General features: G+C 44.8%; 2 protein-coding genes across 3 annotated transcripts in view; one reads left to right on the top strand and one right to left on the bottom strand.

Annotated features, from left to right (window-relative positions):
* The window catches only part of TUBGCP2 (tubulin gamma complex component 2), a 70,234-nt gene extending 60,824 nt beyond the window's left edge, over positions 1–9,410 (bottom strand). Inside the window, exons 1-3 of one of the 2 annotated variants that reach the window (XM_077454860.1) lie at positions 9,254–9,410; positions 4,327–4,489; positions 478–606 (exon numbers count right to left, since the gene is read on the bottom strand). In XM_077454860.1, the coding sequence (XP_077310986.1) occupies positions 478–606; positions 4,327–4,476 (279 nt within the window). In that variant the 5' untranslated portion in view covers positions 4,477–4,489; positions 9,254–9,410. The remainder of the gene's footprint in view (positions 1–477; positions 607–4,326; positions 4,490–9,253) is intronic. The other variant, XM_077454859.1, reaches the window with a different exon arrangement.
* Positions 9,411–9,497: 87 nt separating this feature from the next.
* Positions 9,498–23,477, top strand: part of ZNF511 (zinc finger protein 511) — a 52,058-nt gene continuing 38,078 nt past the window's right edge. Inside the window, exons 1-2 of the mRNA XM_077454861.1 lie at positions 9,498–9,821; positions 12,665–12,738. Of these exons, the coding sequence (XP_077310987.1) occupies positions 9,675–9,821; positions 12,665–12,738 (221 nt within the window). The 5' untranslated portion in view covers positions 9,498–9,674. The remainder of the gene's footprint in view (positions 9,822–12,664; positions 12,739–23,477) is intronic.

Raw genomic sequence — 23,477 nt, 5'->3', positions numbered from 1 at the left:
GGGATTAAAAGAGCCCCGCTAGTGGCCGAAAAGCGCTGCTAAAATTAGCGGCTCTTTACCACTAATGCCCCTCCGATCCAGTGTGAAAGTAGCCTAAGAATTGCCACCTAATGTTTCCAGTGGGTGACAAATATAAAGTGCATTGTCTAAAAAAAAAACTTAATAAAGATGTTAAAAAGTGAAAAGTCAAAAAGACTTTCATCATATGGTTTCCAGTGGTGCATATGATCTCATAGATCCAACAATCAAGTGACTCAAAGTCTTCTCCTCCAAAACCGGTCACACAGCCTACTCACCAGATTTACATGACCCCCATTACAGGAGTCATAAACAGCAGATGGGTACAAGGTTACTCTCGATGCTCATCTCAGTAGCTCAACAGTGAAGCCTCCAACATCAAATTGGGACAACAGTCACCAGATCTCCAGACAATAAGGTAATATAAAGAAGGAACAATAAAATAATGCCTTGGCTTACCTCCTTGTCTTCTGTGAGCTTGGAAAGTAGGTACACCAACGGGTCCAGATTACGGGCATTCTTAGATTTTAACTCTTCATATTTCTTAAGGAAGTCTTCTGGTGTTCTTGAAAACTCAGCTATTTTCACCTACATATTATATGTTGTATTAATCCAAAATGTAAAGAAGGATTTCAAAATTTTCTTGCAAAAAAAATGTTGAGTACTCTATGTAGTACTTTTTTATGTTCAGTAATGCATTTTTATAACCTTAAAGTGATTGTAAAATCTCATGTTTTTTTTAGTTAAAAATAACAAACATGTTATAGTTACCTGCTCTGTGCAGTGGTTTTGCACAGAGAAGCCCAGACCCTTCTCTTCTCAGGTCGCTCTATGGTGCTCCTGGTCCCTCCCTCTTGTTGCGTGCCCCCACAGCAAGCAGCTTGCTATGGGGGCACCCGAGCCGAGCCACTGCTCCCTGTGTCCAATCATATACTGAGCCGTGGTCTGGACCTGTCCCCTTTATCTCCTAATTGACCAACTGACTTTGATTGACAGCAGCAGGAGCCAATTGTGAGGGGAGTCCCAGGCTGCCAAGACACTCCTGCAACATCGCTGAATCCAGAGGGACCTCAAGTAAGTATTAGAGGGGCTGAGTGGGGCTGCTGCACACAGTTTCATACAGTGGTTCTCAACTCCTGTCCTCAGGACCCACTAACAGGCCAGATTTTAAGTATTAGCTTGGGAGATGCAGACTAGAATACAGCAGCAAATGATATCACCTGTGATGTATTTCAGTAATCTTAGAATGCATTAAAGTTAAAAACCTTCTGCCTTTACCTTGACTTTTATTCCCAGGTGGATCATAAAAAAGTGTGAAAAAGTTAGGATTTTAGCACCTGGTCACACTACAAAAACTTATTTCAGATCCATTCCAGATGCTTTTCTGAATGCACATTTTTAAATGCGTTTTTCATGCATTTCCAGATGCTTTTTTTTTTTCACTGTACTGGGGTCCGGTGCATTTTTGATGCTTTTTACCACTTTCCAGTAAAGTTCTGTGCAGGAAAAAGGCAGCATGTTGTGCTTTTTTTTCTGGAACTGAATTGCACTGCACTCGTGTGAACTATGCCATTGCAACCCATATAGCCTACTTTTCATGCATTTTTGATGCATATGTAAAGCACTGCACTGCATGTGTTGGGATGGTTCTCTCAAACTACACTACTAAAGCATTTGTGCTTTTCTCAAGGGTCATATGATTACATTTGGTCAATTATTTACCCAATGGGTTTCGATATCATATGATGCCCTAAAGTCCAGCATATTATCTATGGTATGGAATCCCCTACTTTTTTCTGTATTGTGACTCTTGCTATTAAAGTAAGAAGCAATAGGAACATTATCGTTCTCATATAGTAGGGTCCTAAAAGAGTTTTAATACCAAGCTTAGTACTCTCCAATAGGGATGAGCCCAGGCGTGTTCGCATGGTCCACGTGCTGAGCCCGCCAGGAAGTCGGCACAGTGCTGCGCTAATCACAGGCAATGCCCCGATGTGTGGCTGCAGAGACTGGGCAATGTCTCACTGTCTGTGATTAGCGCAGCCCTGCGCCGACTTCCTGGCAGGCTCAGCATGTGGACCATGCAAACACGTATGAGCTCATCCCTACTCTCCAATAGCCAAAATCAACAGCTTTAAGACACCCATTTAAAAAAAGACTCTAGTCAGAGGGAAAAATAGTTGAAGGCATAAATTGCAATCAGGTATAGAGGGCACCTACAGCATGCTCCAACCCCCCCATCATGGCCAAATGTCAGGCCTCTTGACAGGCAAAGGTTGAAGGCCACTAATCCTGGGGGAAGGCGATATAAAATATTTAACCCTTTTCACGCAGGGACTTTTTGTTTTGTTTTTGCACACACGTTTATCACATCAAACAACCCCTACCTGCCCAGGCCACTTCAGGTTTCATCGCTGTCACACTTTAAATGCAATGCTGTATCCAAAAAAAATGTTTAAATTTTTTGGGGAGACCGATAAGTTTTATATTTTTTTCTGAACAGATTAAAAGAGTTTTGAAAAAAAAAAAAAGTTTTTCTTAGTTTCACTGATGAGTACGGACGAGCTGGCACTGATGATCTGAAAGATACCAATATGCAGCACCAATGGGCACTGATATGCAGCCTTTATGGGCACCAATAGATGGCACTGACAGGCATAGCTGATGAGGCTGCACTGATAATCAGTACACTTATCAGTGCAGACCATCCCCGTCAGGAGAGCCGCTTGTCAATTCTCTTCTACTCATGCACTGTCAGCACAAGTAGAAGAATGCAGATAACCGGAACTTCCTATTTACACTGATTGGACACAGCTGATCACGTAGTAAAGAGCCCATGTCATAGGCTCTTTACCATGATCAAAGATGCCATGTGTCCGAGCGACACACTGCACCACCGATCGCCGCACACAAGCAGCTTGTTCTGAAGGACATCCAATCAGAAACAATGGAACCCCAGCCGTCATTCTGCTATAGGCCGGGTGGGAAAGTGTTAAAAAAAAATGTTTTGCCTTTAGCTATGTTTTAACGTGACTATTTGTTTCATGTTTTGAAGAACTCTATATTTTTGGGAGGTGGTTTCCCATGTTAAATCAATATGGGATGAACCGAGTAGAGGTCGACCGATATATCAGCCGATATTTGCCGTTTTTTAATTAATCAGCATCGGCCGATTGTGCTGATAAAAAGGCCAATTTAGAACTACAGCGACTTGTTAATGACTTCTATAATAGAAGTCAATGTAAGTTGCCTGAGTCTTCATAGAAACGACTTTCCTCCTCTCTGGGCAGTCTGCCAAGAAAAGAGCAAAAAGATACAATGTTTACACTTGAATGAATGAACTCATCTCAGTGCCTAGAAGTTCTCAGTTTAACCATTTAAAGACTAAATCTTTTCTGACACTTGTTGCTTACAAGTAAAAGTCCTGTATTTTCTGCCAGAAAATCACTTGGACCCCCCAAAAATTATATAAATTTTTTTAGCAGAGATCCTAAGGAATAAAATAGCGGTTGTTGCAATATTTTATGTCACACGGCATTTGCACAGAGGTCTTTCAAATGCATTTTTTTGGGGGGAAAAAATACACTATTTAAAAAAATAAAAACAGTAAAGTTAGCCCATTTTTTTTTTGTCCAAAAGTTTTGACTACCTGTTTTTATTTTTTATCTAAATCATACATACAAGTAAACTGATTGGATTTTTGTTTTGTTTAAGAAATGTAAGAAATTTTCTGTATCACTTATGAAGGCTGTTTTCACACTGAAGCGGGCAGGTGTTGATGGTAAAACGCTGCAAGTTTTAGCGGCGCTTTACCATCATTTTAGCGGTGCTATTTGGATGCTAATGGGGCACATATAACCCAGCTAGTGGCCGAGGAAGAGGTTAAATGCGCCCGGGAAGCACCGCTGCCAAATCGCATTGCATGCGCTTCGGCAGTGGTGCCCATTAATATCAATGGGCAGGAGTGGTGGAGGAGCGGTATACACCACTCCAAACGTGCTGCTTGCAGGACTTTCTTTTTAAGATTCTGCCAGCGCATCGCCTCCATGTGAAAGCACTCTGTCTTTCACACAGACTGCAGGGGAGCCATTTTGCAGGCACTTTACAGGCGCTATTTTTAGCCCAAAAGCACCTGAAAAACGCCCCAGTGGGAAAGGTGTGTTAGATTTTATGAGATGAAGGGGGATTAAAAAAAAAATCGGCCTAACATATCGGCCCAAAAAAATCTGCATCATATATCGGCCGCCATGATTTCTAAATATCTAAAAACCCATATCGGTCAACCTCTAGAACTGAGCATATGATTACCTTGGCACTGTGGGCAGACACGCTTGTGGTGACATATGGGGTGCGATTCTTCTGCAGAAGGTCAATGTAAAGCTCCGCTCCCTCAGTTCCATGGACACGGAGCAGGCTGATCAGCTCATTCACATCGTGATGTATTCGGAATTCACTCATTGTGAAACATCTGCTGGTTTAGCAATGAAAGCACATACTTTAGAACAGACAAGAATTATCATGGTTCATCCACATAATATAGGAATAAAATACACTCTGCTGTATTTCCATTCATTCTAAAATGATTACTTGTTATTTTTCCTGCTTTCCTGTTTTTAGGTAAAGCTGAACTCCAGTTTATTGCCCCTCTGTATTTATTGATGGTTCCCCAAATATATATTTAAATGCAAGCTGTGTACAGTAAGTGCCTGAATCTGACCTGAAGTTTCCTATCAGTTTTATCTAGATGTTTGCCTAGAATTCAGCTTTTAAAATAAAAAAGCGTAAGAATAATAATTCTGGAAAGGATCAGCGATAGTCATCAAAAGAGGCCTTCAGCTTCAGTCCAAAGTTGCCCATACTCTATACAATCTTCATTAGATCTACCATCAACAATGTAGGGCAAGGGCCTAGTGTATAGTGAATATAGCTCTGGAATTATACTGAGCTGAACTGCTGTTGTGTAATTTTCTATTTTTGAGTAAGGAGTCTGAGCGTCCCACATAAACCCAAGATACCCGCTAGCCCTTATGGTCAGATAACCAGCCCAGGCCTGGTAGAAGCACGCATAAAAATAAATAGAAAAAAAGGGTCATCTCTTAAGGTTAAGAAGAAAATGTACGACAAGGCAAACATCAAAACCTCTTTGAAATGGCAACAACGTTTTGAAAATTATTTTGTCGTAACTGTCAATTCACACCAAGATAAGCGGATTTATTTTTAAAAAAGTAATGGTTATTTTTGCCATCCAAAGAGATTTAACCCCTTCTGGCCAGCCCAACAAATATATTTGTTTATCTGACCTGTAAGGAGTGTCAAAAACACACGTGATTAAAGTCCAAATATGTATTTTATTATTCCATGAAAAGCAAAAGTAGAACCACAAGAAGCAACATGTTTTGAGGTCAAACAATCCCCCTTCATCAAGGCTAGAAAAAGACACCAGAAGGCCAAACAAATTATTGTTTGCAGCCCTAATAAAAGGGGATTATTTGAACCCTGAAATACTTGTGATTCTCATGGTTATCATTTTGCATTTGCAAATTAATAAAACACATATTTGGCCTCTTATGTGTGTTTGCCACTCATTCCGGTTGGAATACACATAGATTACTCCATCCTGGACACCACCTTGATTGAGAAGACCTCTGTGGTGGACAGCTGATGCACCAAGGCTGTTTTAAGCTCTACTACAGACTTTCAATTATCTACAAGATAACTTGTGTGTAGCACATCACACCTCCCCTCAACTGAACTACACATCTAAACTCACCGGCCACTTTATTACCAGGTCGGGCCCCCCTTTGCCTTCAGGACTGCCTTAATTCTTCATGGCATAGACTCAACAAGGTGTTGGAAACATTCCTCAGAGATTTTGGTCCATATTGACATGACACATCCACATCCATAATGCCAATCTTCCATTCCTCCACATCCCATAGGGGCTCTATTGGATTGAGATCTGGTGACTGTGGAGGCCATTGGAGTACAGTGACCTCAGTGTCATGTTCAAGAAACCAGTGGTAAGATGATTTGGGCTTTGAGACATGGTGCATCATGTTGATGGAAGTAGCAATCAGAAGATGGGTACACTGTAGTCAAAGGGATGGACATGGTCAGCATGGCGTGGCATTTAAACAATGCTCAATTGGCACTAAGGGACCAAAAGTGTGCCAGGAAAATATCCCCCACAAACATCACCACCACCACCAGCCTGTACTGTTGATGCAAGGCAGGATGGATCTATGCTTCCATATTGTTTACGCCAAATTCTGACCATACCATCTGAATGTCGCAGCTGAAATTAAGATTTATCAGACCAGGCAACATTTTTTCCAATCTTCTATTGTCCAATTTTTGTGAGCCTGTGCAAATTGTTTTCCTCAGTTTCCTGTCCTTAGCTGACAGGAGTGGCACCCGGTGTGGTCTTCTGCTGCTGTAGCTCATCTGCTTCAAGGTTCAATGTGTTGTGCATTCAGAGATGGTATTCTGCATACCTTGGTGGATATTTAAATTACTGTTGCCTTTCTATCATCTCAAACCAGTCTCCCTATTCTCCTCTAACATCAACAAGGCACTTTCGTCCACACAACTGCCGTTCACTGAATATTATCTCTTTTTTGGACCAATCCCTAGAAATAGTTATGTGTGAAAACCCCAGTAGATCTGCAGTTTGTAAAAAACTAAGACCAGCCTGTCTGGCACCAACAACCATGCCACGTTAAAAGTCACTTAAATCCCCTTTCTTCCCTAATCTGATGCTCAGTTTGAACTTCAGCAAGTTGTCTTCACCGCGTCTAGATGCCTAAATGCACCGAGTTGCTGCCATGTGATTGGCTGATTATCAATTTGTGTTACCAAGCAATTCAACAAGGGTACCGAATAAAGAGGCCAGTGAGTGCATGTGGCGGTAGGCTTCAGTGGAGGTGCTACCACATGTGTCTGTGCAGGCAGGTTTGCTGTTTTTTTGCTAGAGGTGTGTTCAATCACATACCCCCAGTACTGTGACCGAGCTGTCATCGGCAATTTCTCCATACCATTCACAATCAGTTGCCGAAAGAACATTCTCTTGATCAATGTGACAGCCATGAGCGAGACACAGCAGTGATGTGGGACCCATCTATAGCCTCCTGGGACATGTGATATGTCCCGAAAATCTGCAGTCCATGTGGATGGCATTCTTACATAGGTGATAATTGAGGAAGTGTGAGTGGGTACCTGTCAAATAAAGATACCAGCTCCACAACAAAGAAATAACACTTCAAATGTATTTGGGGCAAGAGAAGGATGAGCGGTACTCTCACTTTTGAGTAAAGGTCCGCTTTAAAGCCCAACTCCGGGCACTGCTTGTTTTGTCTATGGGGTGAAGAGAAAACTTAAACTTAGCCAACCCTGCATTCCACTGGAAAACTGCACTCCCCCTCAGTCCCGTGGTGGACTCTTCCTGGTCTATGGAGCCTTCTCTGGGCATGATGTCATCAGGAATAGTCCACAATTCAAGACTGCTGGAGCGTGGGGGGTGCCGGACCGGTCTTGTGCAGAGAGTAGGAATGAGCTCAGGCGTGTTTGCATGGTCCACGTGCCTGCCAGGAAGTCGGCGCAGCGCTAATGGCAGGCAGTGAGACATTTGTACGATATTTTTTATTTATTTATTGTTTTTAAGGTTGAACTGGATGGACTTGTGTCTTTTTTCAACCTGACTAACTATGTAACTATTTCCCGATGCGCGGCTGCAGAGATCGGGGCAATGTCTCACTGTCTGTGATTAGCACAGCACTGCGCCGACTTCCTGGTGGGCGTTGCACATGGAGCATTAGAACATGCCTGAGCTCATCCCTAGTGGAGAGGATCACAGGATTAGGGGAGTATATCTCCTGTCTCCTCTCCCCTAGACAAAAATGAGCAAACAGTTACCCATGCAGTGTGGGCACAGCCTATTTATTTTTTTTGCCAGGAGAAGAGCTTTAAAATTTCCACGAGCAGGGAGAAGCCAAGAATGACAGTCACACGGCTGTAAATAAACACATTTCTCCTTGAGCCCCAGCTGTTTTCAGGCACATCTGAAGGGAATCTCACGTTAGTCTATGGGCAGGCAGATGAAAACATGCGTTTACCTAGGAGTCCGTCTAGGTCGCAAAAAAACAAAACAGAAAAGGTTTGCGTCCTTTTCACTTTTTCTGGACACTAATGTGATGGATCAGATGTGAACGGGTATACGTCCCTTTCCATCCGCCTGCCCATAGACCTAATATGGGTTTGTTAAAGGGTTTGGGGGTGGCACAGTGGTGTAGTGGTTAGAACTCTCACCTAGCAGTAAAAAGGGTCTCTGGTTCAAATCCCAATCACACCACTACCTGCCTGGAGTTTGCATGTTCTACCTGTACCTGCATGGGTTTCCTCCCACACTCCAAAGACCTGCAGGTAGGTTAATTGGCTTCTGTGCAAAATTGGCCCTAGTATATGAATGGGGACCTTGGATTGTGGGCTCCCTGAGGGCAGGGACCGATGTGAGTGTGCAATGTACAGGGATAGGGACAATTGTAGACACTCACTCAGGTTGAACTAACTAAGTAAGGAACTAAACTGTATCTGAGCACCACAAACTGAAAACACTATTTTATTCATTTTTATTATTCAAAGCAATCTCCCCTATTCATATCCCCATGCTTGACTTTGTTGATAAATCACTTTGAAAAAACAGAAAATGCTTTTCTGGCTGTGGCCATCTTCCTGGAATCCATCTGCCCTTAGCTCAGGCATGCAGGAGGGTGTTGTTACCTGAGAAAGCCCCTCCTCCTCTCCTGGGATGAATCCACCAATCACAGTGACCCCATGATTGCTGATCCTTCCCCCGCCGGCCGTTCAGAACTTTTTAAAAAGGGATACCGGAGCGAGCAGAAGGATAAAAAACTGAACACACAACTGACATCAGCTCCGCTCTGATTCTGCAGGGATCTCTTCATAGATAAACGGATCGCCTATCCGAAGGGATCGAACGCTTTGTGAAGTGACCCCACAGGATCCACATCTGAGCTTCTCTGATACTGATCAGTGATTGATCCAATGATCTGCACACCACTCATTGTAATGTCAGGACTATGGCTCAATACTTCCAAACCATTACCCCTGAACTGCCCCACAATCACCAGCACTGACTATACAACGTGTGAAGGATTGTATCAGCCTGTGAGATGTCAATGGTGACCCGGGTGGATGGAGAGGAGCATGCCCGCCTCACCTGTCATTGGAGAGGAATGGCTGGGCGCGCTGTCATCGGCTTCCCCTTGCCGGAGGGGCTGTACACCGGATACGCTTAGGAACAAATTACCGGACACCAAATCATATGGTACCGGGTGGAGTCTCCATGACAACAAGCAGCGGGTGTCGAGCGCGGGGCTCCGTAGGGAGTCGTGAAACGCAGCGAATGCCGGAAGTCGGAAGTCTGGGCGAGGCATGGAGCGCACTTTCCCGCCCCTAGCGGAAGGCCGCAGCGTGACTAGAGGAGCATCGGGTGTGTTACAGAAAGGTGCCGCGATGTGATCTCCAGAAACATGGCGGCCTCCATCGTCCGGTCCCCCATCTAATAGCGGGCTCTGTAGAGTGGAAGTGAGAGTAGAGAGACGTATCGATGGAAGGATTGTAGAAGAGATCGGTGACAAATGATTCCACCCGAACTGCTGGCCGTCCTGTCCGGCCCGGCTGTGCTCAGTCTGCCAAAGCCGCTGCCGGTGCAGAAAAGTCCCGGGAGAGCGGGCACCTTCACCCCCCGTACAGTGCACTTCCCCCGGGACCATCCATTCTTCGAGGTGTGGGCACCACACAGGAGCTGATCTGTAGAGGGGAGGTCTGGGCGGACGATCAATACATCAGCAATACCTATTATTATTATATTGATATAAGAGTTCAGGTTCAAGCCCCACCTAACCAAGTTACTATGAGCAACCGTATGTCCACTTGGATGGTGGGGCTTGCACCTGGACTCCAGACAGGAGCCGATCTGTAGAGGAGAGTTCTGGGTGGACGATCAATACGTCAGCAATACTTATTATTATTATTATTCTATTGATATAAGAGTTCAGGTTCAAGCCCCACCATCCAAGTGGACATAGCGTTAGAATACAAAATAGCCAAGTGAGGTCATGCCCGAAGTGTGGCGAGCCCACGAGGGGACCTGTTACTATGAGCAACCGTATGTCCACTTGGATGGTGGGGCTTGCACCTGGACTCCGGCAGGCGCCGTTCTTCTTCGGAGTCTCCTTCTCATCCGTACTGCGCAATTGCTGCGCCTGCACAGTACGGAGCAGACACTATTTGATACACGTACACTTTTTGACAGAACACCGGTTCCTATCCCATACGGAGTGATACCAACTGCACTCCACCTCTTATCCCAGGTACCGATTCCAGAGTGGTGCCAGTGGCAGAAAAGAGATCTTCAGGTCAGTGCATAATAGTATAGGGCTGCTTTCACGCCGATGTGCAGTGTACCTGCAGCTTTCTTGCGGGTTTGCTGAGCTTAGCCTAGAGCTGGGTGATTTTTCTCCCCCCAAAAAAAATCTGTAATTAAAAAAAAAAAAAAAAAACCCTCGATTTCATGATTCTAGTCAAGGTTTTTTTATGGACACCGCGCTGGTCCAGAGGAGTTTTTAGGCAAAGGCGCAGCGTCCGGCCTCACGGACTAGGCCGAAGCCGCTCCCTCGCCTAAAAACTCCTGCCTGCAGCTCCTCAGGACCAGCGTGGTGTCAGCACCGGTCCTGGTGGAAAAAATAAATAGTTTTGCTGAAAATTTGAATTCATTTGACCTCTCAACTCGTTTTAAGATTCAAATCGATTTTTTATTTTTTTTTCCCCAGCTCTAGATTAGCCATAGACTTTTATTACATTCTGTGGGTTTGATGCACTTTCTGAATGCAGTGGTTTTGGTGGGCTTTCAGATAATGCACTACATCTGCAGGATATAATAGAAGGCTATGGCAAAGCGTACTGCACTCGCATTGGTAAACTGCAGCACATCAGTGTGAAAGCATCCTTGTATTGGGCTCAGAACAGTAAGGGCTCATTGATAATTTTCAGTTTGAGGGGCAGTAAAATCCGATAGTTAAGACCTATTTTTTTTTTTTTTATCACTCCTGCCCCAACTGCACCCCCTTTAGCTGCAGTGGCCAAGGATGTATACGTGTCGCAGTCACAGCAAGAGTTATACTCCCTGTCGTGGTTGTAGCACCTGCCAAACATGATTCATTCAAGTGAATGAGGCCTCTCTGCAAGTGCCCTGCAACCTTGAGAGTACAGCAAACCAGAGGTTAAAGCACACTGCTTTGTGTTGCTTTCTCACCACCTGCTTTAAGCCCTTGGATCCCACAGAAGCTTGCAGTTGCAGGGCACTTGCAGAGTGGTCCTATTTACTTGAATGGGTCATGATTGGCAGGTGGTAGCGCCCACCAAAAGCAACAGGGGGCTTAAAGCGGAGGTTCAGAACCCACCCCTCTGGTGTGACATTTGACACCTTTCGGGGGAGGGGGAGCAGATACATCACACGGCTCCCAGAGACAGCACGGACCATTCTCATTGCGCTGTGTGACTCGCGCACGCGCAGTAGGGAACTGGGAAGTGAAGCCACAACACTTCACTTCCTGATTCCCTCACCGAGAATGGCGCCAGCAGCAGCCAAGAGCCGAGCGATTGCTCGGCTTCGGCTTCTCACTTCGCTGGACTCAAGGAAAGGTGAGTGTCCATTTATTAAAAGTCAGCACCTGCAGTATTTGTAGCTGCTAGCTTTTAATATATATATATTTTTTTTAGGTGGACTCCCTCTTTAATGCCAGCTGTGGCATTTGCACACCCGTGGCTGCTGCCTCAGCAGCTAAAGGGGTAAGGATTGGGGGCAGTAAAACACTGACTCAACCTAAGGGTTTTACCACCCCACAACTTTGTGTGAATGAGCCACTGCCGAATTTAACTAAGGGCTCATTCACAAGTGCAGCAGGCACCGTCGCCTCTCTGAAAAGCGATCGGAGTGTGTTTTGGGAAGCGATATGTTGCCTCCTCACCACTAGATTTAAACCGATGATTTCCATGCAATGCAGGCGATTGCGACACGGTAGTACAGCAATTAGAGGTTTAAATCAGATGTGAGGAGGTGACACGCATTGACATCATGCCCGGGGATCTCTGACTTCTCAGAGGTTGTTTAAGTAGCCCTCCTCCTCTTTTTAAGGTTGCCTACCCCTGCTGTACAAAAATCACCTTCAGTGTTGTCAGCCCTACCAGAGTGCCCATTGCTGAACTACAGAACCCCCCTGCCCCCTTCTCAACGGGCAGCTAAACCTTTATTTAAACATTCCTTCTCCTTCACAAACTTCATCTTCTGTAATCCTAACATATTTCCTGTCCTTGGATGACAATGCTGCATCTCTTTGGATACAGCAAGGCAAGTAAACGTTGCCACGATAGGACAGGAAGTGTGTTATTGGAAGGATCATCAGGCGAAAATAAAGGAATACAAACTTGAAACAAGAAAATTAATGCAGCCACCACATCTATGCTGCAATATATTTACATTTTTATTCCTGTGTTTAGATCTGATTTGAAGTTCATCTCTGAAAGATCCTAGAAATGTAATGAATTGAATTCTCATTTTACTTTATAGGATGGAGATGTTTATCGCCATTTATACCTGGAAGATATATTGACGGGAATCGGAGAGGTAGAGAAAAAGGCCAAGTATGTAGAAAGTTCTTTAATTGAGAAAGTATTCCATATGTTTTGTATATGTCTATCTCATAGTTATTTTGTATGTTTTTATTCATTGCTCAGTAGAGATGGAAAGTCTTGAGATAATCTAGCAGAATGTGATTTCTGTCCCTTGGGGGGGGTTGTTGGTGTCCTGGTGATCCGGTGCCACTACTGGCATGGGGGGTGTCCCATAGCAGTGGTTGCTCTTGGTGTGGTGGGGCCTTTTCTTCCCCTATGGAGTCTCAGGAGCATGTTTCCCCACCTGACCCCCTCTCAGAGGCTGTGGGTCCCAGCCATTCACTGACGCACTGACAAAAGTCCTGGAGTCCTTTCTGTCCCGGGTGGAGGTGACTCTTGGGCGGTGGACTAGCAAAAAGCGTTCCCCGCCTTCCCCTGCTTCATCGGTCAGATCCTGAATCTGATTTGGCCGGCATGGACAGGGCCCATCCTGCGGAGTTTGCGGCTGTGCTCCTGGATTTTTTCAGACAGCGAGGATGATTCCTCTGCCCTGGTAGCTGTGCACGAGAAGGTCCCCGGGTGGATGCACTGAATGCATTTGTGCGGGAAACTTTTTCAAAATTGAAGCTGCGGCTGTGGTGGAGATGCCGGTTCCTTTTGGCACTTACAAGCCATCTCGCACGGTGAAAGTGTTCCCTTCCCCCCCCCCCCCTTCTCAAGAAGTAAATGACACCACCCATGGTGGATCCCTCGGTTTCCTCAACCATGATTCTGGTTGAAGACTCTCCAGCTTTTAAAGATCCGGCTGACAGGAAGACAGAGTCTCTGAATCGTTTGTACTATCACTATTGTGGTTTCGGTGCTTCAGATGGTCTTAGCCGTTGCTCTGGTGTCTCAAACGCTGATGGAGTGGGCGAAGCTGTTGTGCCACGATCTGGAGGGTGATCAGTTTCCTCCTGCCTTGACTGAACTTGCTGGACCTATTGGTCCAGGGGCTGCAGTTTGTCTGCAATGCCTCTTTGAACGCAGCTCCCTTGCGTTCTAAGCTGTCTGTTTTAGCGGTGGTTCTTTGGCATGTATTGTGGCTGAAGTGTTGGGCTGCAGACCAGGTTTCTAAAAAAAAAAAAAAAAAAAAAGCCCTAACTTATCTGCCTTTTCAAAGCGATTGTTTGTGGCCACTCTGGATGATATTAAAGTGGAAGTAAACTCCCCATCTTTGCCTCTGTTTAATCTTCAACTGCTATGGTGCTGCACATGTGATTAGTTACGACACCAGCCATTGGATGGTTTGATAGTTTGGCTGAGAGCACAGCCAATGTGCAGTTAGCATTCCCGGCATGCCTTTTTTTTTTTTTTTTTTTTAAACTGTTTAAATCGATGGGTTTTGTTTCACTTTAAGAGCGTCACAGAGGGAAGAGTATCTTTCTTCCACAATCTAAAAAGGGTAAGGAGCCACATCGCGTGGTCCTTCTTTCTCTGCACACAGATTTTTGTCATCCCTCATGGTCTAATGACAAGGGCTCTAAGTCTTTCAAGCCCCCCTCGGGAGGTTCCAAGCGACCCTGTTCTGGCAAACCGAGAGCGGGTTTCTCCAGAACCCCAGATAAGGCCCCTTTAGCATGAAGGGGCGCCCTCACCCTCATCCCGGGTGGGGGGACGTCTTCGCTGGTTTCCGGGCCCATGGACCTCTCTGATGAACTACATGTGGGTCCACAAAGTGATTCTGTCTGATTACAAGATCGAGTTCCAGACTTGCCCCCCAAGCAGGTTTATTTATTTATTTTTCCAATCTGCATCTGTCTCCGAACCCTCTCTCTTGTTAGCCCTGCTGGACACGGTACAAGACCTGTTGCTTCAGCGGGTGATTGTCCCGGTGTCGGAACCTTTCCAGGGCTTTTATTCAAATCTGTTTACGGTCCCCATAAAAAAGGGTACGGTACATCCAATTCTGGACCTCCAAGGCCCTGAACTGATTTGTGCAGGTTCGGAAGTTCAGAATGGGGTCTATTCGCTCGGTGGTGGCATAACTTCATCAGGGGGACATTCTTCCCTCAATCGACAATAAGGATATGCCTACCTGCACATTCCGATTTGTGCAGGACACCAGCGATTACTCTACTTTGCTGTGGAAGAGGAGCATTATCTTTCGTGAAGACCTTTCGGTCTCTCCTCCGCTCCTCGGGTCTTCACAAAAGTGTTGGCCCTGTTTCTGTCATTGCTGCGCCAGTGAGAAATTGTTGTTCTGGGTGACCTTCTTCTGTGAGCAGAGTCCCCTACTACCCTGAGGGGTGATGTGGAGATCGTTATTTAGACTCTGGCAGATTTTGGGTGGCTGATGAACTACCAGAAGCTTGTGCTAATTCCAGCTCAGAAATTGGATTATCTGGGTCTGACTCTGGATTCCGCTCTGGCCAAAGTGTTCCTTCTGCTGGACAAACTCCAAAAGTTTCAGGCGGTGACTCTTTTACTGCTGTCCAGCAGGTGGGCCTCCCTGCGGACTTGCATGCGGGTGCTGAGCCTGATGGTATCTACAGTTCCATATGAGACCCCTGCAAAAAGAGATCCTGTTAAAATGGGACAAATGTCCAGGATCTCTGGACAATCTGATTCGGCTGAGCCATGAAACCAAGGGATCCCTGATCTGGTGGCTACGTTCCCTGGCTCTTCGGCAGGGAAAATCCTTTCTCCCTGTGTACTGGATGGTGGTCACCACCACTGCCAGTCTGTTGGGATGGGGAGGAGTCCTGGGCCTGAGCTCGGCTCATGGTCGCTGGAGGAATCAAGGCTACCTATCAACATCTTGGAACTTTGGGCAATCAGACTCTGTTTGGATCATTGGGCAAATTGGCTTCAGGGGCTCACGCTATAGATCCAGTTGGACAATGCCACGGCAGTGGCCTATTTCAACCACCAGGGAGGATCAAGGAGTGTGTTAGCGGGCCTGGAAGTATCCGGCATTCTATGGTGGGCAGAGCACTCCGTCCCGGCCATCTCCACCATCCACATTCCAGGTGTGGACAGGTGCTGGATCAAGGGGAGTGGTCCCTTCATCAGGATGTTTCAACCAATATGCCTGCGATGAGGCACTCCAGAGGTAGCTCTGTTGGCATCCTGGATCAACAGGTGCAGCGGTTTGTGGCCAGATCTCGGGATCCTCTGGCGGCTGCTCTGGTGGCCCCATGGGACCAGTATTGTCTGATCTACATCTTTCGTCTTAAGCTTCTGCCGCGGCTGTTATGCAGGATCGAGGCCGAAGGAATTCTGGCCATTCTAGTGGCCCCGGCCTGGCATCGTCGGTCCTGCTATGCCTGGTCGCAGACTCCCCCTGGCGGCTGCCTCTCGGAGAGGATCTGATATCCCAAAGGCCGATCTTCCACCCTGCTTTACCGTCGCTAGCTTTAATGGCCTGGCTGTTGAAAGCCAGGTGCTGAAGGATAGAGGCTTACCTGCATTGGTTATTCAGACACTACTCAATGCTAGGAAGTCTACTTCCAGGAAGATATATCATCAGAAGTGGAAAGGTTCATGATGTGAGTCAGTGGATGTTCACCCATATTCCTTTTCGGTGATTTCGACTTTTTTCTTCAACGTGGCGTTCAAAAGAATTTGGCTTTGAGTACTATCAAGAGCCAGGTGTCTGGTTTTCTTTCAGCGTCCCCTGGTTTTTGCATTCCCTGGTGTGTACCATCATTCAGGGGAAACAAGGTTTTGCCTGTAATGCCCTCTCCTTTATTTTTTTTTATTTTTTTTGCATTGTTCTGTTACCACAGAATCCTGCAGCTGGATAAGGCAAGGGAGATTCCTGAGGAATATTTCTAATTCTTGTGGGCTTTCTCCTTTTTTAAAGTAAATGTTTTCTATACCTATAGTCACCAAAGAAAGGCCCTTCCTTTTGCCTTTTGTATGAGGTTGTTGGGGAAGATGGTGGATTCATTCAAAGCAGTTCCCTATGCTCAGTTTCATTTGAGACAGTTTCATGCAAAACAGTATCCTATCGGCCTGGAACAAAAAAATTCAGGCACTAGGTTTTCCAATGCGTTTGTCACCAAAAGTGCACCAGAGCCTCAGTTGGTGGAGGATATCCGAGAATCTGCAGAAGGGGAAATCCTTCTTACTGGTTACCTGGAAGGTGGTAACAACAGATGCCAGCCTGTCGGGTTGAGGAGTAGTCCTGGAAGAAGCGTCTGTCAAAGGGAAATGGTCCAGAACTGAAAAGACCTTGCCCATCAACATTCTAGAGATTCAGCCAGCGCATCTAGCCCTAAAGGCCTGAACGTTCAGGTTGCAGAATTCTCCTCTCAGGATTCAATCCGACAATGCCACAGCAGTGGCTTATATCAATCACCAAGGGGCACCAGAAGTCAGGCAGCCCAGGCAGAGGTAAACCATTTGCTAACCTTGGCAGATGAACATGTGCTGTGCATTTTGGCAATCTTTGTTCCAGGGTTAGAGACCTGGCAGGCAGACTACCTAAGTCGCTAGCAGTTGTTCCCAGGGAAATTGTCCCTTCACCCCAGCATCTTTCTGGCTATATGATAACGATGGGGAATCCTGAATGTAGATCTGTCACAGAGGACCCCCCACCTTTCTGATTACACGTGTATTTCTTTGCTACAAAACTGAGGTACTCCCAGTAAGGGGAGGGGTTATATGGGGAATTGTACTTCCTATTTAGGGTGTGCCAGTGTCCATCACCTAAAGGCGTCTATATAACCCAGACATTAATTTACTGTGGCTCTGTGTCCCGCGATGTACTCCAAGAAAAGGATTTTACAGGTAAGCTGTTATAAAAATCCTATTTTTAAGAATGTTCAAGAAATTCCCCTGCTCACTCACTTCTGCTCGCAGGGTGTCGGAATTGGCGGCGTTATGTCGTACGCCCTACCTGGCTAGCCACAAAGACAAGGTGGTTCGTCGTCCTTCGTTCCTTCCAAAGGTTGTTTCTGATTTCCATTTGAATGAGGACATTGTGTTGCCTTCCCTGTGTCCCAGGCCGCAACATCCACAGGAATTTGCCTTGCACGCCCTGGATGTGGTTTGGGCGATCAGGGTGTATTTGGCTGCTACTGAGTCCTTTCAAAGGTCAGACTCCCTCTTCGTGATCACAGATGGTCCACAAAAAGGGCTGTCTGCTTCCTCTGCAACCATGTCTAGTTGGATCAGACAGACTGTAACTCTCAGGCCTTTTTCTATCAGAGGTCGTATTCCTCCCTTTCTAGGGAAGGCGCACTGAGTGCCTTCTGAACCTTCAGTTGTCAGTGAAGCAAGTTTAGAAGGTGACCACTTGGGCGTCGGTGCACACTTTCACAAAATTTTACAAAGTGGATGTGCTGGCATCTGTGGATGCCTCATTTGGCCATAAGGTTCTGCAGGCTGCAGTGTAGGGGGTCTATCCCTTTTTGAGGGGGTTTCTTGCTATTCAGGTTGGGCTCCAGTTGTTCTTGTTGAGCTCCGGTTATCTGGTTGGCCTGTTATTTCTTGGCTGCCCCACCCCTCTTGTTTGGCATTGCTTTGAGACATCCCTATGGTTCTGAATAAGGAATGAAAGAGAATGAATGAAAGAGAAAATGGGATAATGAATGAAAGAGAAAATGGCATTTTTGACTTACCGTAAAAATCAATTGCTCAGAGTTCTATGGAGTTTTAATGCTATTGACACTTTTCTAGAGCACTGGGCTGACTTTTCATTGGGGTGCAACCTATATGCTAACGATGGTTTGCACTTGAATGGAAGGGGGTCTGCTGTGCTGGGGGAGAGGTTTATGGGAAGGCTGGAGGAGTATTTAAACTGGGTTTGAGGGGGGAGGGTGAACCAGAATTACATTGGGCAGACAGGTCAGTTAGGGGTCAGACATTAATGGAGGGTGGAATGGGGATAGATGGGGGGTGGGATATGGCAGGTGACAATAAATTTCCCATGTTGCAAACAGCCATTGAAAACTATAGGGCAATTTGTACTACTAAAAATAATATGAAAAACACCAGAGCAAAATGTAATAATGCATTAAAGTGTTTGTACACCAATGCCAGAAGTCTGCCAAGCAAAATAGGTGAGTTGGAAGCTGTGGTGCATGAGGAGAGCTATGATGTAATCGGTATTGCTGAAACTTGGCTTCAATCCTCACATGACTGGGCTATTAATATTCCTGGCTATGCACTCTTTCGGAGAGACAGGGTAAAAAGGAAAGGTGGTGGGGTCTGTCTCTATGTGAGAAGTGATCTCAAAGCAAGTGTGAAAAGGGACCTGGTGGATGGAGAGTGTGATGAGTCTGAAGCATTATGGGTGGAACTGCATTTAGATGGGTGTAGTTCAAAGTTAATCATTGGAGTTTGTTATAGACCACCCAATGTTAATGAGGAGGTGGAGACTCAGCTCCTTGCACAGATGGAAAGGGCTGCAAGGGCTGGGACAGTGATAATAATGGGGGATTTTAACTACCCAGAAATTGACTGGAGTAATGGCACTGCTGGGACAGTTAAAGGGCAAAAAATGATAAACCTATTACAGGACAATTTTATGGTCCAGTTTATTGAGGCCCCAACTAGGAATGAAGCTCTGTTGGACCTGGTAATCTCAAACCATGCAGAGCTTATTACTAATGTCCAGATAAAGGAACACCTGGGTAGCAGTGATCATAACATGATTTCCTTTGATGTTAGCGCTAAACAAGAAATACATACGGGTAAGATAAAAACACTTAACTTCAAGAGAGCAAATTTTCCAAGGATGAGGGCTGCTCTCCAGGACTTAGACTGGGAGAGAATATTTGCTTCAATGGGCACAGAACAGAAATGGGAATTCTTCAAAAAGACTGTTTGGGACCTCACTGCAAAGTATATTCCCATGGGCAATAAGTTTAAAAGGCTAAAAACAAAACCTATGTGGCTCACAGCCAAAGTTAAAAAAGCTATAAACTATAAGAGAAGAGCTTTTAAAAAAATATAAAAATGAAGGATCACTAGTGTCATTTAAATGTTACAAAGAATTTAACAGAATATGTAAAAAGGAAATCAAGGATTCAAAAATTCAAAACGAACGACAGATTGCAAAAGATGGTAGGACAAACCCCAAAAAATTCTTCAAATACATTAATAGTAAAAAGGTCAAGTCTGAGCATGTAGGCCCTTTACAAAACAATCTAGAGTGGGTGACTGGGGACAAAGAGAAGGCTAATTTATTAAATACTTTCTTCAGCTCTGTGTACACAAAAGAGCATGGGGGAGCGCATATCCATAATGGGGGTGACAGTGACACAGCCCCAAATGATCCACAATGGCTCAAAAGTGATATGGTCCAGAAATATTTGGACAGAATAAAGGTGGATAAAGCACCTGGCCCTGATGGCATCCACCCACAGATCCTAAAAGAATTGAGCTCTTTAATTTCAGAGCCATTGTATCAAATTTTTAGGGACTCATTAATGACGGGAATAGTCCCACTGGATTGGCGCAGGGGCGAATGTGGTGCCTATATTTAAAAAGGGGTCAAAGTCTTTACCAAGTAACTATAGACCTGTTAGCTTAACTTCTATAGCTGGGAAGATACTGGAGCGTTTAATAAAAGACCACATCGACGAGTTCTTGCTGAACAAAAATACTTTAAGCAACAGACAGCATGGATTCATGAAAGACAGAAGTTGTCAGACAAATCTGATTTCTTTTTATGAGGAGGTAAGTAAAACCTTGGACAGAGGGGTGGCGGTGGACATGGTATACTTGGATTTTGCAAAAGCGTTCGATACAGTTCCCCAAACATGGCTCATGTGTAAGGTAAAGTCTACAGATTTGGAAATATCAGTTTGTAAATGGATAGAAAATTGGCTAAAAGACAGAATTCAGAGAGTCGTGGTTAATGATTCTTACTCTGAATGGTCTAAGGTTATTAGTGGTGTACCCAAAGGTTCAGTGCTGGGACCCTTACTTTTTAACATCTTTATAAATGATATTGGGTCTGGGATCAAAAGTAACATTTCTGTCTTTGCAGATGACACCAAGATATGCAGTGGAATAACGTCCTTACAGGATGTCTCTAATTTACAAGCCAACCTCAATACACTGTCTAATTGGCGACTATGTGGCAGATGAGGTTTAATGTTAATAAATGTAAAGTTATGCACTTGGGGGCTAAGAATATGCATGCATCATACATGCTATGGGGAGTACAACTGGGGGGATCCATAGTGGAGAAGGATCTGGGGGTTTTGGTAGATCATAAGCTCAATAATAGCATGCAATCCCAAGCTGCTGTTTCCAAAGCGAGCAAAGTCCTTTCCTGTATTAAGAGAGGGTGGACTCCAGAGAGAGAGATATCATTTTGCCCCTGTACAAATCATTAGTAAGACCTCACCTGGAATATGCAGTTCAGTTTTGGGCACCAGTTCTCAAAAAGGATATCGGGGAACTGGAGAAAGTGCAGAGAAGGGCAACCAAACTGATAAGAGGCATGAAGGAACTCAGCTATGAGGAAAGATTAGAGGAACTGAATTTATTCACTCTTGAGAAGAGGAGAATAAGGGGGGATATGATCAACATGTTCAAATATATTAGGGGTCCATATAGTGAACTTGGTCTCTGTATGGTCAACCCAGAGGACAAGGGGACACTCTTTACGTCTAGAGGAAAAGAGATTTCATCTTCAAGTACGGAAAGGTTTCTTCACAGTTAGAGCTGTGAAAATGTGGAATAGACTCCCGCCAGAGGTGGTTCTGGCCAGCTCAGTAGATTGCTTTAAGAAAGACCTGGATACTTTCCTGAATGTACATAATATAACTGGGTACTAACATAGGTAAAGTTGATCCAGGGAAAATCCGATTTGCCTCTTGGGGCATCAGGAAGGAATTTTTTTCCCCTGCTGTAGCAAATTGGAGCATGCTCTGCTGGGGGTTTTTTTCGCCTTCCTCTGGATCAATTGTGGGCATAAAATTGGGTATTTGGATTGTACGATTATTTTTTATTTATTTGTTTTTAAGGTTGAACTGGATGAACTTGTGTCTTTTTTCAACCTGACTAACTATGTAACTATGTAACACTGCTTGTTACAAAACTGAAGGCCTACAATTTAAAATCAGCGCTCAGTGGAACTCAACATAAATACAATCAATTAAATAAAAATATCACATTTAATCAAAAGAGAAGCACAGGGGTATAATCATTCATATCCAGCACGACAGTGAGGGATGTACTTATTGCACAGTCAAGTCAAAATCCAAAAGTAGGAATAAAGCAAAAGTAATAGTACACTGTGCCGCCTTCCTTCAGGAAACAAGGGGTTAACTCTCGGCTATAGATCTATTAACAGGTAGCCAAAGCATAGAGGACTCATAGTTCCATGTTGCAGTAACTTGGCAATTCACTTATCGCAGGCTGCTGTCCACTTAAAAAACATATGCGCTGTTTTAATCTCAAGTTGAGATGACTAGGGATCAGACAGCGCTGCGCCAAGACAGTCAGCAGAGTACCTCTATTCACGATGAGCGGCGTCCTATAGTGTATGTCCGGGAGACGTCGGGTTGGCATCCCATGACGCTCGCCCTGTGGTGAAGAGGGGAGAAGCCTGAGTCTCTGGAAAAGGACAACCACTACCGTTCGGAAAATGGAGTTCCCGTTCTGAAGGAAAGGGCGGTCAGTGAAGCTCAATAAGTTGCCGTGACGACCGTGACTGACATGTTTTGCGCACCTGCTCTTGTCAGTCACTGAAGGCCTATAGCAAAGAGGGGGATGTAAACCACCTAGGACTGCCCATGGGCATAGCCAAGTCCTTTTTTCTGCCTATTATCCTACTCCTGTAGGGGGCGGTATAACCCTATGGTTCTGAATAAGGAAGCCTTGTGTCTGTCAATGAACTCAAAGAAATTGATTTTACGGTAAGTCAAAAATAAAAAATAAATTTCTGCCAGGAAATACCTTTATACAGCACACTTCCTTTTTTCTTGTCTGGTAAAAAGCTTAGGCTTATGACATTATGCCCCTCTCTCTCATGAGGTCGTAAGCCTAGGGTTATGAAAGAGCGAGAGCTTGCCAGGAAAGAAGGGGGGTGAGTGATAAGAGGGCCAATGCGAGCTGCAGAGCTGGAGGTGTGCCTCTGTGTGAATCCAGGAAGTCAATAGGCAGCATCCTCAACTGCCAACAGTTAAAATCTCTGCAGCTAGACTCAGTGGAAGGAGATTTCTGCAGCATATTTGGCGAATACAGAATCACAGTATATATAAATGTATATGCAAAGTGGTTGGAGGGAAGTTTCAGAATGACAAATATGTTTTTATTACAAATTATGTGAGCAGACTGTAGTTGCTCTTTGAAAAAATAAAACGAAAGCAGCAATAACATCTAATTTGGTAAGCTGCAATAAATAATAAATATTTTGCTCTTGGGTTTATTACCACTAACTTACAGCGGAAGTAAACCCATCGATCTAACAGTTTGAAAAAACAGTTAGCATTTCCAGCATGCTGGGAATGTAACTGTCACATTGGTTGTACTCTCTACCAAACTGTCAAACTATCCAATGGCTGGTGTCATAACTGATCACATGCAGCTTCATGGCAGTTAAAGATTAAACGGAGGCCAAGATGGCAGCTTCCTTGGCTGAAAACGATAGGAGGGTTTACTTCCACTTTAAAATTTTCCTTTTTACATAGAAGTATTGGCCATTGGTTTGTTCTCCTCCTCATAGGGTTATTCATAGATGCCCTTGGCAAATGTTTTAGTTTTTTGAATAGATGTGGTTGTTCTCCTTTTATGAATACAACATTTCAATATATTTATACTCG

This window comes from Lithobates pipiens, unplaced genomic scaffold (assembly GCF_037356315.1).
Source record: "Lithobates pipiens isolate NorthernLeopardFrog02 unplaced genomic scaffold, aLitPip1_a1.2 Scaffold_25, whole genome shotgun sequence".
Taxonomy (NCBI): domain Eukaryota; kingdom Metazoa; phylum Chordata; class Amphibia; order Anura; family Ranidae; genus Lithobates; species Lithobates pipiens.
The sequence above is the reverse complement of the archived record's forward strand: the minus strand, read 5'-3'. Positions and strand labels throughout refer to the sequence as shown.